Raw genomic sequence first — 16,137 nt, 5'->3', positions numbered from 1 at the left:
TGAAATATTCAACGATTAATTACGACCCTTATTACACAGTTCAAAATTGTTGCGAATCGATCCCAAGTTGAAGGAAGAAATATTCATTTATCAAACCATTCACTCCAGAGTCTGATAGATAATTTGAATAAATGATTGATAAGACAAGAATAGAATAAAGATAGAGTCCCATTCTACATGACAATCCCGTATTTTTTTATATTATTCATCCAAATAAATAATGTGTATGTTTAAAAGGTATGGTCAATCAAATCGCCCTAACATAGTTTCTGAAGATGTGTTTCATTATATTACTACTATAAAACAGTTGGATACACTCATTCCTAGAACATAGTTTTTGAAGATGTGTTTCATTATATTATTATAAAACAGTTACATAAAATCATTTCCATATATATATATATATATATATATATATATATATTGCTGGTCTACCCTACTTATTTGCAGAAAAAGTCAAAGACAGACATAGAAAGAAACATAATGGAATTATAGTATATTCAACTTATACACTTGGAGAACTCTCAACAGAAATATGTGCTGAAGGATTAGCTTTATGTACTGATCGTAAACTCAAAAGACATGTACTGATCTTAAACTCAAAAGACAGTTAGATAAACAACAAAGTACCAAGCGTAAAGAACTTGGTGATTTCTGTGAACAATTTGGATACCATATAGATAGAAAAACTACACCTGAAAAGTTATATAAGAAAAAGAAAAAATATAAAAAAGACAAATATAAATCCAAATCAAATAAAGTACATAAACAATATAAAAAGTCTAAACAAAAATTTATAAACAAATTTTCTCCAAAAACAAAAAATAAACAGAAACTTCCAGTATGTTATAAATGTGGAAAAGTTGGTCATCATTGGGATGCTCGATGCATATAGAGGTTTCTATTTGTTGTTGGATTGATTGAATCTTTTGTTGAATCAAAGGATCTTGTATTTGTTCTTCTATATACTTATATTTAATTTCTTGTTTTAAAGTATAAAGAAATTTTTCTTTATTCTATAACTGACTTTTGACATTATTGATTTCCTTTAATTTTGGTTTATGAATAAAATCAAAGTATATATATATATATATATATATGGCAAAGGATCATGTCAGCCCACAGGCTGACAACTAAATTGTCAACCAACGGCCCAGATTGAATTTAGGCCCGATCCAATGGTAACGACCTCATTTCGAATTTGAATTTTCATTTTTTTCTACCAATATAAATCACTTGAAACTTTGAGTGTCTATTATTCAAAAATAGGAGAACCTAATAAAAATATAAAAACAATAATTTGAAAAATATAAATTGATGTAAGCATGTTTTATGATTAAAGTCTTTATTGTGATTAGACATTATTCTTCTATTATAAGATTGTTGTATTATCTGGCTATTGTCTGTTTATTGTTTAGTTGTTATTGTCTGTCTGTTTTAGTTGTTATTGTCTGTATGTTTATTTTGCTGTGTGTGCACCTTATTGTATCAGAGCCATGTTTACTTACACAGTGGTATAAATGTAGTACCAGTAGAAAATTGAACTATTATATAGAATTTTGAAAAGAGTTTGCAGTAGTAAATTCAAAGTCGTCATGAGCCAAAGATCACTTAGGCCAAGGAAGAGCCAGAAAAGTGTAGGGACTGTTTCCGATGGACTCGAATTATGATGGCAAACTTTATCAGAACCCTATCTAATAGGACAGCTACTACTAGTAATACATTACGTGTTAATAACCGTGAAGAAATAATAGATAATATAGAAAAACAAATTCAAAACTAGAATATACCAAAAGTTCTTGTTTCAGATATCTATAGTAAAGCTACATTTGAATTTAAAACTAGTTTTTCTATCAAAACTGTAGAACAAACTATTTCTGTAATGGAGACCCAAGATAAATTTCAACTACTTTCCCCAAGAATGATAGAAGATCACAAAAGGAAAGAATACAAATATTTACATATTGGTCTTGTCCAAATAGCTGTCAAACCTTTAACTAAAACAGGACTCAATAATTCCGTTCTACTCTGTCCAAGGGACAGTAGACATAAGCGATTTACTGATTCCTTACTAGGAATAGTAGAATCCAGTCTCTGTAATGGGCCTATCTACTTCAACTGTTTTCCAAACTTTTCAGTGGCCCTAACAGATCCAAATCTATTAAAGGTCTTCACTCTAAACCTTAAAACTCAAGGTTTTGACATGGACCCAGGCTCTCAAAACTTAGCCTTTGTCTACCGAATATGTTACAAGGTGATGAATACCTTATGTTCAAATGCTAGACAAATGGATTCGAAAGGTCAAACAATATTTTTCCAAACAAATATGGAAAAATCTAACCTTGTCATACCAAAGTCTATAGCAGGGTCCCAAGTAAAATTACCTGAAAGATTGTCTTTGCAAGCAGAATCCCAAATCAAGGCTCCGGAAAACAAAGACCCTGAACAAATAATAGAATATTCAGATGGAGAGATAGAAATCAGTTTTCCATCCTCCAGAAGGACCACACGATGAATAAATGAACCTAATATCCAGGATCCTCCCAGAAGTTCTACCTCTTCAATTCCACAATCAGAACATGAGAGACTATCTTCCCATAGAAGGACTATTATCGAAAGACTAAATAGAACTCCAAATCAGGTTCAAAAACCAGTCTAAAGAGTTGAACCCCAAGTTCTTCTGAGCTAGAAGAACAAGAACCAACTCCTTCCTTTTGAACTAGAAGAACAAGAACCAACTCCTTCCGATCTGGACTTTGACATTAATGTCATATAAAAGGAAGAGTTTGTAATTGACAAAGAATGGATTGAAAAGGACTTCCACTCTGAAGAAAACAAACTAATAAGAGAATGGTTTTTTACAGAATTTAAAGAACATCTGAGAGATGCCATTCATTACAAATTTAATAAATTTATGATAAAACATAAGGAAACGGTCAAGTTTTTCAAATGGTTAAAATATATAGAAAAAGATTATATTATCAAAATTCCAAAGTTTGAAGTAAATATGGTAGAAAAATCCTTTCAAACATTCCAGACCTCCAAAGGAGAAACAATAGAGTCCATTCATCCCCCTGAGACTAGTCTAATACATACAAGAGAAAAAATAGGGGGAAAAATTGAAATTAGAGCCTTGCCTTTAAAATTAGGACCCAAAGAAGGAGAGCCAAGCACAACCAATCTTGATAAAATGCCTCATATTATTGAGAAAAAACATTATACAAAAATCTTCCTCCAAACAATAGGAAAACAAACCAACCCGAATAGAGAATGCCATAAATAAGTTAAAACCAACTCCTGAACCCAGAAGCTTGGAAAAGAAAAAGGCAGTTGTTCTATTCAAACCTCCTCCAACTATTGAGACAGGAAAATTCAGCCTGCAAGGAATAAACAAAAAAGCGGAAAATAGTGAGCGAATAGATGAGCTGGTCACAAGATTGAAAAAATTGAATATCAATGATAAGGCTCAATCCTCTAAAAAGGGAGATGTTCAGGTCCTAGAAAAGGTACCTGATGAAGAGATTGAACAAATAGAGAAAGCTTTAAAAACTGAAAGCTTAGAAATAAATAAAATTGATTATGGCAAAAGGTGAACAAGTATCCCAAACTTGAATGTACTATCCTATACCTACCCCAGTAGATCTACAGATAGAAGAAGATTCGATATCAACCTCAGATTCTTACTCAGGAAAATCCATAGTAAATTGGAATATTGATAGTATGGCAGAAAACCAAATCCTAGATCTAATGAAACATATGACTATGTATGCCACTGCCTGCAAGGCAAGTAGAAATCAAGACCATGAGATAGCCAAAGCAATAATTTGTGGATTCACTGGTTGGCTAAGAGGTTGGTGGGACTTTCATATGGATGAGAACTCAAAAAATCAAATACTTAATGCTACAAAACAATGGATAGTCAAAAGAGAAGATGGCCAAGAAAATATAGTGCAAGAAGGGGATGCAGTTAATACACTGATCTATTCTATAACCCTTCATTTTGTCGGAAGTACTGCTCTATTAGCAACAAAGGTCTGAGGATTTATTATCTAATCTCAGATGTCCAGCACTCTCCCATTACAAATGGTACAAAGATGTATTCTTCTCAAGACTACTATCACGAGAAGATAGTAAATCAGATCATTGGAAAGAAAAATTTATCGATGGTTTACCACATCTCTTTGCCGAAAAGGTTAAAACCAGGCTTAAAACCAAACATGGACGGCTTATTCCTTATTCTTTGTACACCTTAGGTGAGTTATCAGCAGAAATTTGTGCTGAGGGTCTGGCTCTGTGCACAGACTTAAAACTTAAAAGACAATTAGAAAAGCAAAGAATAACGGGGAGGAAAGAGCTAGGAGATTTTTGTGAACAACTTGGATTCAATACTTTACCCCCATCAAAGCCTTTTCCCAAAAGAAAGCATGAGACAATTAAAAGAAGAAAGTTCAGACCTTTCCAAAAGACAAAAGATAAATTCTCCAAAAAATTTCTAAGAGACAAACCATCTTTCAAATATAAAGGAAAAAAAAAAATCCTTGTTTGTTACAACTGTGGCAAGGTTGGTCAGTATAAAAACAAATGCAGGGTCCAAAAGAAAATCAATTCTTTAGAATTAGATGACCATATCAAAAAACAAATATTTGAGATACTCCAAATCAAAACTGAAACTTCAGACTCTTCTGTATCAGAAGAAGAAATGCTAATTGGAGAAATCAATGATGAAGATATCATTTTCAGTAGCTCTGATTCAGACTCTGACATGAAAAGGACTTAGAAAAAGAAAAAGAAAATTGCCAATGCAATTATTATAAATCGATAATAGATATGAATGGTTTAAATATCAATACCCTTACAAAAGAAGAAGATTTAATTATAGATCTAATTGACAAAATAATAGACCCTGAGGCTAAGAAAGAAGCCTTAGTAAAATATATCAATTTGTCAAAAAGTCCATCAAAGAAACCCAACTCTTCTCTTGTCCCTACAAAAGAAGACTGTAGTTTTCAAGATATTCCAAAAAGAGTATAAAATAAAACCCATAAAGAAAAAGAACCTTCAATATCTGAGCTAAGATTTGAAATTAATAAAGTTAGAAATGAACTGATAGCCTTAAAATCAAGAGTCAAACTTTAGAACTAGCTCAGGACCCAATCAGAGAAACAATTGAAGAAGAAAATATAGAAGAAGAATTTGATCAGTTAATCACTGAGCATAATATCCACTTTCCACCAGAAGTTGAAGATACCCTTCCAAAACCCAAAACTGATATGAATATAAAATTATAACTCAAAAATGGTTTACCAATATCAAAATTGTGATAGAAAAGGAATACAGCTTCCAAACCACCCCTTTAATCGACTCGAGGGCAGACTTGAATTGTATCAATGAAGGTTTGGTACCAACTAAATAATTCAGTAAAACTACCTAAATCCTTAATACGGCAGATGGCAGTAAAATGCTTATAAACTACAAACTGACTAATACTGCAGTTTGCAACAATGGTACTTGTTTCAATTTTCTATATATAATGGTAAAAGGGTTAAGCCAACTTGTTATCTTAGGGACTCCATTTCTGAATATGCTCTATCCAATAAAAATAGATGACACAGGGATAGAAGCTAGCATTGAAGGGCATAAGGTAAAATTTACCATTATTGAAGAGCCTAGAGTCCATGAGATTAACAAAATTAAAGATACGATTTCTTCCAAAGAAAAATTTTTGTATCATCTCAAAGAAGAAATAAAGTATAAAAATATAGAAGAGAAACTGTCTCTTCTAGAAATACAAAGCAAAATCAAATCTTTAAGAATAAATATGGAAAACGATATTTGTGCAGATATCCCCAATGCATTTTGGGATAGGAAGCAACATATAGTAAAATTGCCATATGAACCAGATTTTAGAGAAAGTAAAATTCCTACTAAAGCTAAACCTATTCAAATGAATAATAGGTTGCTTGAAATTTGCAAAAAAGAGATACAAGAATTATTAGAAAAGAAGCTTATCAGAAAAAGCTCATCACCTTGGAGCTGTTCGGCCTTTTATGTAAAAAAGGACTCTAAGATAGAAAGAGGAACTCTGAGATTCGTAATAAACTACAAACCACTCAACAAAGTCTTGAGATGGATTAGATATCCAATCCCAAATAAAAGGGATCTCTTGGATAGACTAGTCAATGCATGTATATTTTCAAAATTTGATCTCAAATCATGTTACTGGCAGATTCAAAATTCCGAAGAAGATAAATACAAAACTGCTTTTAATGTCCCATTTGGACAATTTGAATGAAATGTTATGCCATTTGGATTAAAAAATGCACCCTCTGAATTTCGAAACATTATGAATGAAATTTTTAATCCTTACACTAAATTTATGATTGTCTATATTGATGATGTACTTGTTTTCTCAAAATCTCTTGAGCAGCACTGGAAACATCTAAGTGCATTTATCAAGGCAATAAAAAATGTTGGCTTAATAGTCTCCGCAAGAAAAATAAACGTTTGCCAGTCAAAAATTAGATTTCTAGGGCATAATATTTTCCAAGGACGCATTATCCCTATTGATAGGGCAATCGAATTTGCATCCAAATTTCCAGATATAATTCTTGACAAAACCGAATTACAAAGATTTCTTGGTTACCTAAATTATATTTCCGATTGTTACAAAGACTTCGCAATTGACGCAAAACCTCTATTAAAGAATCCCCCAGTATGGACGGATGAACATACTAAAGCTGTAAAAAAGATCAAAATAAAAGCCAAAGACTTACCATGTCTGGCACTATCTAGTCCTTCAGCATTTAAAATAGTTGAAACGGATGCCTCAGAATAAGGATTTGGTGCCATACTAAAACAAAAGGTAAATAACCAAGAACACTTGGTTCGTTTTACGTTTAAGACCTGGAACCCCGCTCAACAAAATTACTCAACAATCAAAAAAGAGATACTCGCTATAGTCCATGCTGTTACTAAATTCCAAAGTGAATTACTTAACCAATTATTCCTTTTAAGGACAGATTGTAAGGCAGCTAAAGACATCCTCCAGAAAGACGTAAAAAATCTTGTGTCCAAACAAATTTTTGCACGATGGCATGGTATTCTTTCTGCTTTCGAATTTACTATCGAGCATATTAATGGTCAAAACAATTATTTGCCTGACTTCTTGACTCGAGAATTTCTGCAGGGAGGACAAACAAAGCCAAAGACAGACGATGGACATAGTTCCTAGTCCGGCTTCAGCCCTAGCCTCCCCGTCAACACCAAAATCTTTAATAAGAAAGCAAATACAAGATATTGATATATCTCTCTCTCAAAATCCAATATGCACTCAAACTCCTAGTGTAAAATCAATATACTTAAAGACAGCATATATTCCACTGTTGATCATTGAAAACGAACATCAGTCCAAACATTCGACTGAATAGCTGCCCTATATCTCAGACAGCATATGCATCCAAATAATGGGGATAGATGCCGAGAATGGTATGAATGTATCTTAATAGAAACAGAATCAATTTTCATAGTCCATCATTCCCGAAACAATGATAGTGAAATAGCATATTTCAAATTTCAAATCAAACAGGTTATCACCTATAAAGAGTGGGAACCTGACCCCTTGAAACCCAGGATCATCAAAACAAAAGGATTTAAAATCAAATCCTACCATTATTATAAATATATAAAGGCTTGGGATGAAGTCTTCACGTACCAAAATATGAAAAGTTCTCACAGTTGGCACATACAGTTTAAAATAACTGACCCAAATGAATTCCCAAACTGATTTAAAAATTGATTCTCCATATGGGGATCCACAGACTAGATACTTCCAACAGAACTCCTAATTTCTCAGAGAAAATTCTCTGATTTCAATAACAAAAGTTTAAAATGAAACTTTCACTTATATTTTATGGCCTTATATCAAGTCCCATGGATTTTAAAGTGGGAATACCATGTCTCCTCAGATGACATGGACAGATATGATTATGTCCCTGAATTACACAGACAAATTTCCATTAAATGGTGGGATAGTTACAAAAACGACTCCCTAAATCCCAATAAAATCAAAATGAAATTTATATCCTCTTCTCCACCTCCTAAGATGGACATTTCCAAATACGTGGTCCTTCTTCAACAACAAAATCCATCCATGACAAAAGACGAGCTCAAATCAAGATCTGGGAAGCTTTCGAGGTTACTGATGAAACCATGTCCACTCAAAGCGATGAACCTGAAGATTATACTCCCCTTAATGAAGATGATTGTTACGGCATCAAATTTCCTTCAAACTAAAGCAAATTTCGCGAGGGCAGGACGACTTCAAACTATCCAGGATACGGACACGAACACGAACCCCTGAAAAAGTTACCTTCATCACCAACAAAAGCATCACCGACAAAAGTATCACATCACTGACAAAAGCATCACCGACAAAGTCACTTTCATCGCCAACAAAAACAGCATCTTCCTGTAGCAGTAGTGTGGTTACTATAGCAAAAAAGCGATCCACCGACAGCATCTTACTGTAGTACGGTTACTGTAGAAAAAGTGCGGTCCACCGACAGCATCTTACTGTAGCAGTAGTGCGGTTACTATAGTGTCGGTGCGGATTCCAAATATTTGAAATCCGTCGAATCCAAGGTCTATAAAGGGGAGAGACTAGAGATCACTCGGACATCCTGGAGTTTCCAAGTGTGCTCAGCCTCTCTGCTTAGCCTCGCAACGTCTCTGCTTAGCCCCTCAGCCTCTCTGCTTAGTCTCTCTGCTCAGCCTCTCTGCATAGCCTCTCTGCTCAGCCTCTCTGCTTAGCCTCTCAGCCTCTCTGCCTAAGCCTCGCAGCCTCTCTGCTTAACCTCTCAGCCTTTCAGCTTAGCCTTTCTGCTCAGCCTCTTTGTTCTCAATCTCTCTGTTCTCTGTTACTTCTCTGCAACTTCTCTGCAATTTCTCTGTTGCTTCACTTCTCTGTTCTCTGTTTATTATAAGTTCTGTATTTCTCTGTATATCCGGTAGTGTATCAAACCACCTAGTTTAGTGAGTGTAAAAGTATTATGTGTGATTGTTTTAGGGAAGAGGTTCCTGCTTACATCTCGGAACAATTAAGGCTTTTCACCAGCTTCTGTATTTGTCAGATGTAAATATGTTTTATGATTAAAGTCTTTATTGTGATTAGACATTGTTCTTCTAATATAAGATTGTTGTACTATCTGGCTATTGTCTATTATATTCATATCAGTTTTGGGTTTTGGAAGGGTATCTTCAACTTCTGGTGGAAAGGGGATATTACGCTCAGTGATTAACTGATCAAATTCTTCCTCTATATTTTCTTCTTCAATTGTTTCTCTAATTGGGTCCTGAGCTAGTTCTAAAGTTTGAACTCTTGATTTTAAGGCTATCAGTTCATTTCTAACTTCATTAATTTCAAATCTTAGCTCAGATATTGAAGGTTCCTTTTCTTTATGGGTTTTATTTTGTACTCTTTTTAGAATATCTTGAAAACAGCAGTCTTCTTTTGTAGGGACAAGAGAAGAGTTGGGTTTCTTTGATGGACTTTTTGACAAATTGATATATTTTACTAAGGCTTCTTTCTTAGCCTCAGGGTCTATTATTTTGTCAATTAAATCTATAATTAAATCTTGTTCTTTTGTAAGGGTATTGATATTTAAACCATTCATATCTATTATCGATTTATAATAATTGCATTGGCAATTTTCTTTTTCTTTTTCTAAGTCCTTTTCATAGTCAAAGTCTGAATCAGAGCTACTGAAAATGATATCTTCATCATTGATTTCTCCAATTAGCATTTCTTCTTCTGATACAGAAGGGTTTGAAGTTTCAGTTTTGATTTGGAGTATGTCAAATATTTGTTTTTTGATATGGTCATCTTATTCTAAAGAATTGATTTTCTTTTGGACCCTGCATTTGTTTTTATAATGACCAACCTTGCCACAGTTGTAACAAACAGGGATTTTTCTTTTTCCCTTATATCTGAAGGATGGTTTGTCTCTTAGAATTTTTTTTGAAAATTTATCTTTTGTCTTTTGGTAAGGTCTGAACTTTCTTCTTTTAATTGTCTCATGCTTTATTTTCGGAAAAGGCTTTGATGGGGGTAAAGTATTGAATCCAAGTTGTTCACAAAAATCTCCTAGCTCTTTCCTCCCCATTATTCTTTGCTTTTCTAATTGTCTTTTAAGTTTTAAGTTTGTGCACAGAGCCAGACCCTCAGCACAAATTTCTGCTGATAACTCACCTAAGGTGTACAAAGAATAAGGAATAAGCCGCACATGTTTGGTTTTAAGCCTGGTTTTAACCTTTTCGGCAAAGAGATGTGGTAAACCATCGATAAATTTTTCTTTCCAATGATCTGATTTACTATCTTCTCGTGATAGTAGTCTTGAAAAGAATACATCCTTGTACCATTTGTAATGGGAGAGTGTTGGAAATCTAAGATTAGATAATAAATCCTCAGACCTTTGCTGCTAATAGAGCAGTACTTCCGTCAAAATGAAGGGTTATAGAATAGATCAGTGTATTAACTGCATCCCCTTCTTGCACTATATTTTCTTGGCCATCTTCTCTTTTGACTATCCATTGTTTTGTAGCATTAAGTATTTGATTTTTTGAGTCCTCATCCATATGATAGTCCCACCAACCTCTTAGCCAACCAGTGAATCCACAAATTATTGCTTTGGCTATCTCATGGTCCTGATTTCCACTTGCCTTGCAGGCGGTGGCATACATAGTCATATGTTTCATTAGATCTAAGATTTGGTTTTCTGCCATACCATCAATATTCCAATTTACTATGGATTTTCCTGAGTAAGAAACTGAGGTTGATATCAAATCTTCTTCTATCTGTAGATCTACTGGGGTAGGTCTAGGATAGTACATTCGAGTTTGGGATACTAGTCTCACCTTTTGCCATAATCAATTTTATTTATTCTAAGCTTTCAGTTTTAAAAGCTCTCTATTTGTTCAATCTCTTCATCAGGTACCTTTTCTAGGACATGAACATCTCCCTTTTTAGGGGATTGAGCTTTATCATTGATATTCAATTTTTTCAATCTTTTGACCAGCTCATCTATTAGCTCACTATTTTCCTCTTTTTTCTTTTTTCCTTGCAAGCTGAATTTTCCTATCTCAATAGTTGGAGGAGGTTTGAATAGAACAACTTCCTTTTCTTATCCAAGCTTCTGGGTTCAGGAGTTGGTTTTAACTTATTTCGGGGGTATTTTGGTCAATATTTATTTTGCAAATTATTTTTTTTATATTTTTATTACGTTAGCCTTGATGGGAAGAATTGACGCCTAAAATTTCAAGTGATTTGGATTTGTAGAAAAAAAAATGAAAATTCAACTACTAAATGAAGTCGTACCCGTCAGATCAGCCCAGATTCAATTTGGGCCGTTCGCTGACACTGTAGCAGTCAGCCCGAGGGCTGACAAGATCCTTTCCCTATATATATATATATATATATATATATCATTTTAGCCTTTTTCCAATTAATTGGGATCGGCTACATGAATCCTGATTCTCCATTCTGCTCTATTAAAGGTCATATCCTCCCTTTTTCCGATTAATTGGGATCGGCTACATGAATCCTGATTCTCCATTCTATTCTATTAAAGGCCATATCCTCAGCGAGGCCATATATATATATATATATATATATATATATATATATATATATATATATAGAGAGAGAGAGAGAGAGAGAGAGAGATTATTTTGTGTGTATGTGTATAGGTAAAAGATTTTTAAATATTTTTATTTGGTGCACCTATTTTCCAATAGTAGTAAAATTTCAAGTCTTCACTTCTGTGTGTTTTATCCTACTTCCTCTTGACTAGGGAAAAGTCAGATCATTCTATGGGCAATGACTAGGAATGATTTTGGGGATTACAACCTTTGAAACCTATGCCAACAGTGGAATACAATAGCCTGGACCCTAGAACAGAAAAAATAAATAATTAAATAAAAGCATCAGATCGCTTCCTCCAACAGGTGGAAAGGTAAAAACTGAACTTCAACGGAAGTTCAAAGGAAACCCTCTAGTCCAGCTGGAAATAGCAGAGTTTTAAAAAATACTGAAGAGTCCATTCTGCTACAGGTGACGGCCCTCGCGCTCCTCACATGTCTCAGACTGTATATCCAGAATAGGGTTGGTAAATGTAGAAGGGGAATCGGGTAACACCGGTTCATGGACTAAAGCTGGTTGTAGCAAGTCTTGGAGATTGGTGAATGCCATTGTGGAAATACATGAATTGAGTCTAAGTTTCGAAGATCAATACAAACTCACGAATGAATTGAGCCAGTAGATGGCACATGAAGGGGTCGATAGTAACCAGTTACTGGTAACCCATAGCATTACATAGTGTTTCCCAAAGTACCAATTTTATGACCGACACATACAGATTCCATTTACACATACACCAATATTGTAAATATTAAAATACATGGCACAAAAATTTTGTAACACCTCATTACAATCAATGAAATAGAAAAACAGATACCGATCAGAAATAAAATGACACCATGTAAAGAAATAAAATACAGTTAATCTATCCTACACATTAACAGTTAGAAAGTGAAAGAAAAGTACAAGCAACTATTTTCACGAGGTGTCCATCATGAGTAAGCCACTACATTCAAGAATTGATAGACTAATTTTGGACTTGGTATCATGAAGCCATAATGTCAGTGGCATATACAAATACATTTAAGGATGTGTGAGTTCGAAACTTACTTCTGAAAGCGCGACCTATAAGACTTCATAGAATGTGATTGGAATCGCTCCCTCAATTCTGCTATCACAGACCGCACCTGAAGATGCCTTTGCCAACAGAAAGCGACCATGATGAGAGTATCCAGAAAGTTATCTTTATATGCTATTTTCTCGTTTTTAGTTTGTTCAAGTACAACAACAACAAGAAGCATTTTTATCTTACAAGAGGAATGCAAGGGAAAGACATGTTCAAGGTTAACCCCTTATCTAGAGCATCCCAAATAGAATATGATAAGTAACGAATAAACCACAGAAGCTCATACCGATATCAACTTCGAGTATTCGGCAGCAGAAAGTGATTCCACCGATGAATTTCCCAAAAGATAAAGCTGTTATGAAACACAAATAGTGATAAGCCATGAAAAATGGATGGTCCTAATTGGATAACGGGAAAAGAAAACAACCAAAACTGTAAGGACAAGCACAACACAATCACACCCAGAATCCCAGGCTACCAAAAAACTTTTTTGTGAAGAATACAATACTGAGACCAATATTTGTAACCACAAGCACCTTTTTCTTCTATCTCATACATACTCGTACATCTCTTGCATCAGTTAAACGAAGTTAATTATTCGAAATTTTCTTTCAAGCAAAAAAAGTCAACTATTGGGAAAGATATATAAACACAACACAATTTCTGTAAGATGGATTTCAAAATAGAACTGTAAAATGCCCATAATATGGATACTTTCCATACCTGCGATAAGATGTCTGTCAGCACACACAACACCAATGAATTGAGATACTTACCAACTACTCTAGAAATCAGAATTAATCACATCAACAGATAACTGAATAAAACAAAGGACCAACATTTCAGCAAGGGAATTGATAGTTCAAAGATCCATCCAAAAGACCAAATCCCGTCCAACGAAATACTAGATCTAACTATATTCAGTCAATCATGATGGGGTAGCATTAAGTGAAGTGCATCGGCCAAACCAATGCATCAGACACGAATCCATGCATACACTTGCATGGAAGAGACAGTCTGACATGTTAAAAAAGAACCATTATCCTATACAGGCAGCAAAATCCCATTGACATACAGGTTCTGTTGCTAATATCAGACACTGGTGGGATGATGGGATCTGTTACATGCATTGAAATAGAGCATCAGTTCATACATGATCCTGGAGGGCTCTATTTGAGGCAGTCCATCACCTACAAAGAGAGCTTTTTCTATCATCATGCTCACATTGGATGGTTCAAATCAGAATATACAATGGTTTCAGGGTACCTACTTCTGCGCCCATGATAACACTTTAGTAATTTATACACATATATTATAAGAATACTTGGGTAAATTGCATAGATGGACTTTTATTTCGTGGATTTAACCCCTCATTTCAAACTAAAGAACTTCACCTATATTTAAATTGATCAGGGCACCCTGTTGGAGCAAGGTTTAGTGTTGTGTATCCGACCTATCAAAATGCTCATTAAGTGAATACTAAGACACTCAACACCCAACTTCTCCAGAGTATTACCAAATTGAAAATCATCTGCTATTAAAAATTTTAGAAAGCGAAGGATCACCTGTAACACCTGACTGGATCCATAAACTTTAAACACTTACAAAGAGCAGGCTTGGGAAGAGTTCATGGTGGAGACCTCACTCCAAGATAAGCAACATTTATGAAAACAATAAGAAAGTCTAATGTGGATGGGACTTTCAACTTTTCGAGATTCCTATGTCTCAGAACCCAGACGACGATGAAAATGCTTCAAACAAGTAGAGTGCATGCATAGAAATCATTGCAAGGGGTTAATACTAGGTACAAGTATTCGTTACTGTGAGGCAAAGGCTTTAGGCTTTTTAGCTGGTATGTCTTAGGTATAAATCAGTGTCTCTGTGATGTAATAGGTTTTTTAAATTAATTTATTTTACTATTTTCTAGATTTTTAGATTTAGGTTTATTTGCGTTTTTTAGATTTCTTCAGAGTTATTTTTGTCTTTTTTTATTGTAGAGGTTTGAGGGGTAGAATTGAAAGTTTAATTATTATTTTTAAAGCTGAAGGGTTAGGATTTGAATAGCATTTCTTATGGAACTAGGTTATTTAAGTATAACGAAAGAGTTTTTTTATCTTGTGAAGAAATCTTTGAGTTGAACTCCCTTGCAGACCCTAAGAGAGGGTATGTTCTCTCAACTTTTATTATTATTTTATTTGAATTCTTTCTTTCCCAACTTTCTCAAAAAAAAAAAAAAAAAAAATTTCTTTCCCAACTTTCCACCATCTTCCCTGCATCAATTGGTATCGAAGCAAGAAGATCCAACATCACAGTGCCACCAGAACCTGCTCATACGATTTATGATTTAATGCCATACATTATAGAATGTACAAACAAGGCCACAGAGGAGAACATAAAGAGTATAAATCAAGACATAGAAGGAATTTGAGGAGAGATTGGCAAAGTGAATCAATAATTGCAGCGATTGGAAACACCACTCATCGAGAAGAGGGCACTTGCAATCATATAAATCTCACGCCAACTTTCACCTTTGATACAAAACTACCTCCACAATGGATTCCAAATGCCGATTCTATATGTAATGAACAAATTGTGATGCAAGAACCATGATCTAAAGAGCATCCACAAAATCTTGATATCAAGATCGATCTTCCACAGTTACATGAGGAGATTAAAAAAGAAATCAACATTGTGAGTAGCATTTTAGAGTTCCTTTATAAACTGCACATCAAGTATTTTATTTACAGTTTCATTGAAGAGGAAAAAGTATCCATAAAAATGGTAGGACTGCATTACCAATTATTGGAAAGAATATTAGAGGATATGATGAATTCGACGAGCTCGAGGTCGAGCTTTTTCCAACCCCGGGAGAATGATGTAATAGGTTTCTTTTAGTACTTTATTTTACTATTTTCTAAAGTTTTAGATTTAGGGTTATTTAGGTTTTTAGATTAGATTATTGGGGTTGTTAGATTTCTTTAGGATTATTTTTGTCTTTTTTGGTTGTAAAGATGTAAGGGGTAGACTTGGAAGTTTCTTTTCAAAGATGAAGGGTTAGGATCTGACTAGGGTTCTTATGGAACTAGATTATTTGAGAATAAAGAAAGTGTTTTTTATCTTGTGAAGAGATCTTTGGGGTGACACCCTTGTATACCTTGAGAGAGGGTATATTCTCTCAACCTTTATTATTATTTTATTCGAATTATTTCTTTCCCATCTTTCCACCATCTTCCCTGCACCATTTGGTATCATAGCTTTTCCCTGCATCACTTCGAAACATTATGGGAGTGACCTTGAAACAGGCATGGATAATGACACAAAGAAGACATGATTGCAAATATGTTATCAGAATGCTATAAATATTTACAGGCGTACATAT

General features: G+C 34.3%; 1 protein-coding gene across 9 annotated transcripts in view; it reads right to left on the bottom strand.

Moving 5' to 3' along the window:
* Window positions 1-16,137, bottom strand: part of LOC18440088 (lipase class 3 family protein) — a 76,581-nt gene that overhangs the window by 41,354 nt on the left and 19,090 nt on the right. For 3 of the 9 annotated variants that reach the window (XR_016058211.1, XR_016058209.1, XR_016058210.1), the window contains exons 8-9: window positions 13,045-13,110; window positions 12,743-12,829 (exon numbers count right to left, since the gene is read on the bottom strand). Coding sequence is in view for 4 of the 9 variants with exons in the window: in XM_088870403.1 (XP_088726529.1) it covers window positions 3,146-3,377; window positions 12,743-12,819; window positions 13,045-13,110 (375 nt within the window). In the remaining 5 variants the exon portion in view is untranslated. Of the gene's footprint in view, window positions 1-3,130; window positions 3,378-12,742; window positions 12,830-13,044; window positions 13,111-16,137 lie in introns of those variants that run through there. The other 6 variants (XR_016058207.1, XR_016058208.1, XM_006850240.4 and 3 more) reach the window with 4 other exon arrangements.

The sequence above is a fragment of the Amborella trichopoda genome, chromosome 6 (genome assembly GCF_054954075.1).
Source record: "Amborella trichopoda isolate Santa Cruz 75 chromosome 6, AtrichopodaSantaCruz75HAP2 v2.0, whole genome shotgun sequence".
NCBI lineage: Eukaryota > Viridiplantae > Streptophyta > Magnoliopsida > Amborellales > Amborellaceae > Amborella > Amborella trichopoda.
The sequence above is the reverse complement of the archived record's forward strand: the minus strand, read 5'-3'. Positions and strand labels throughout refer to the sequence as shown.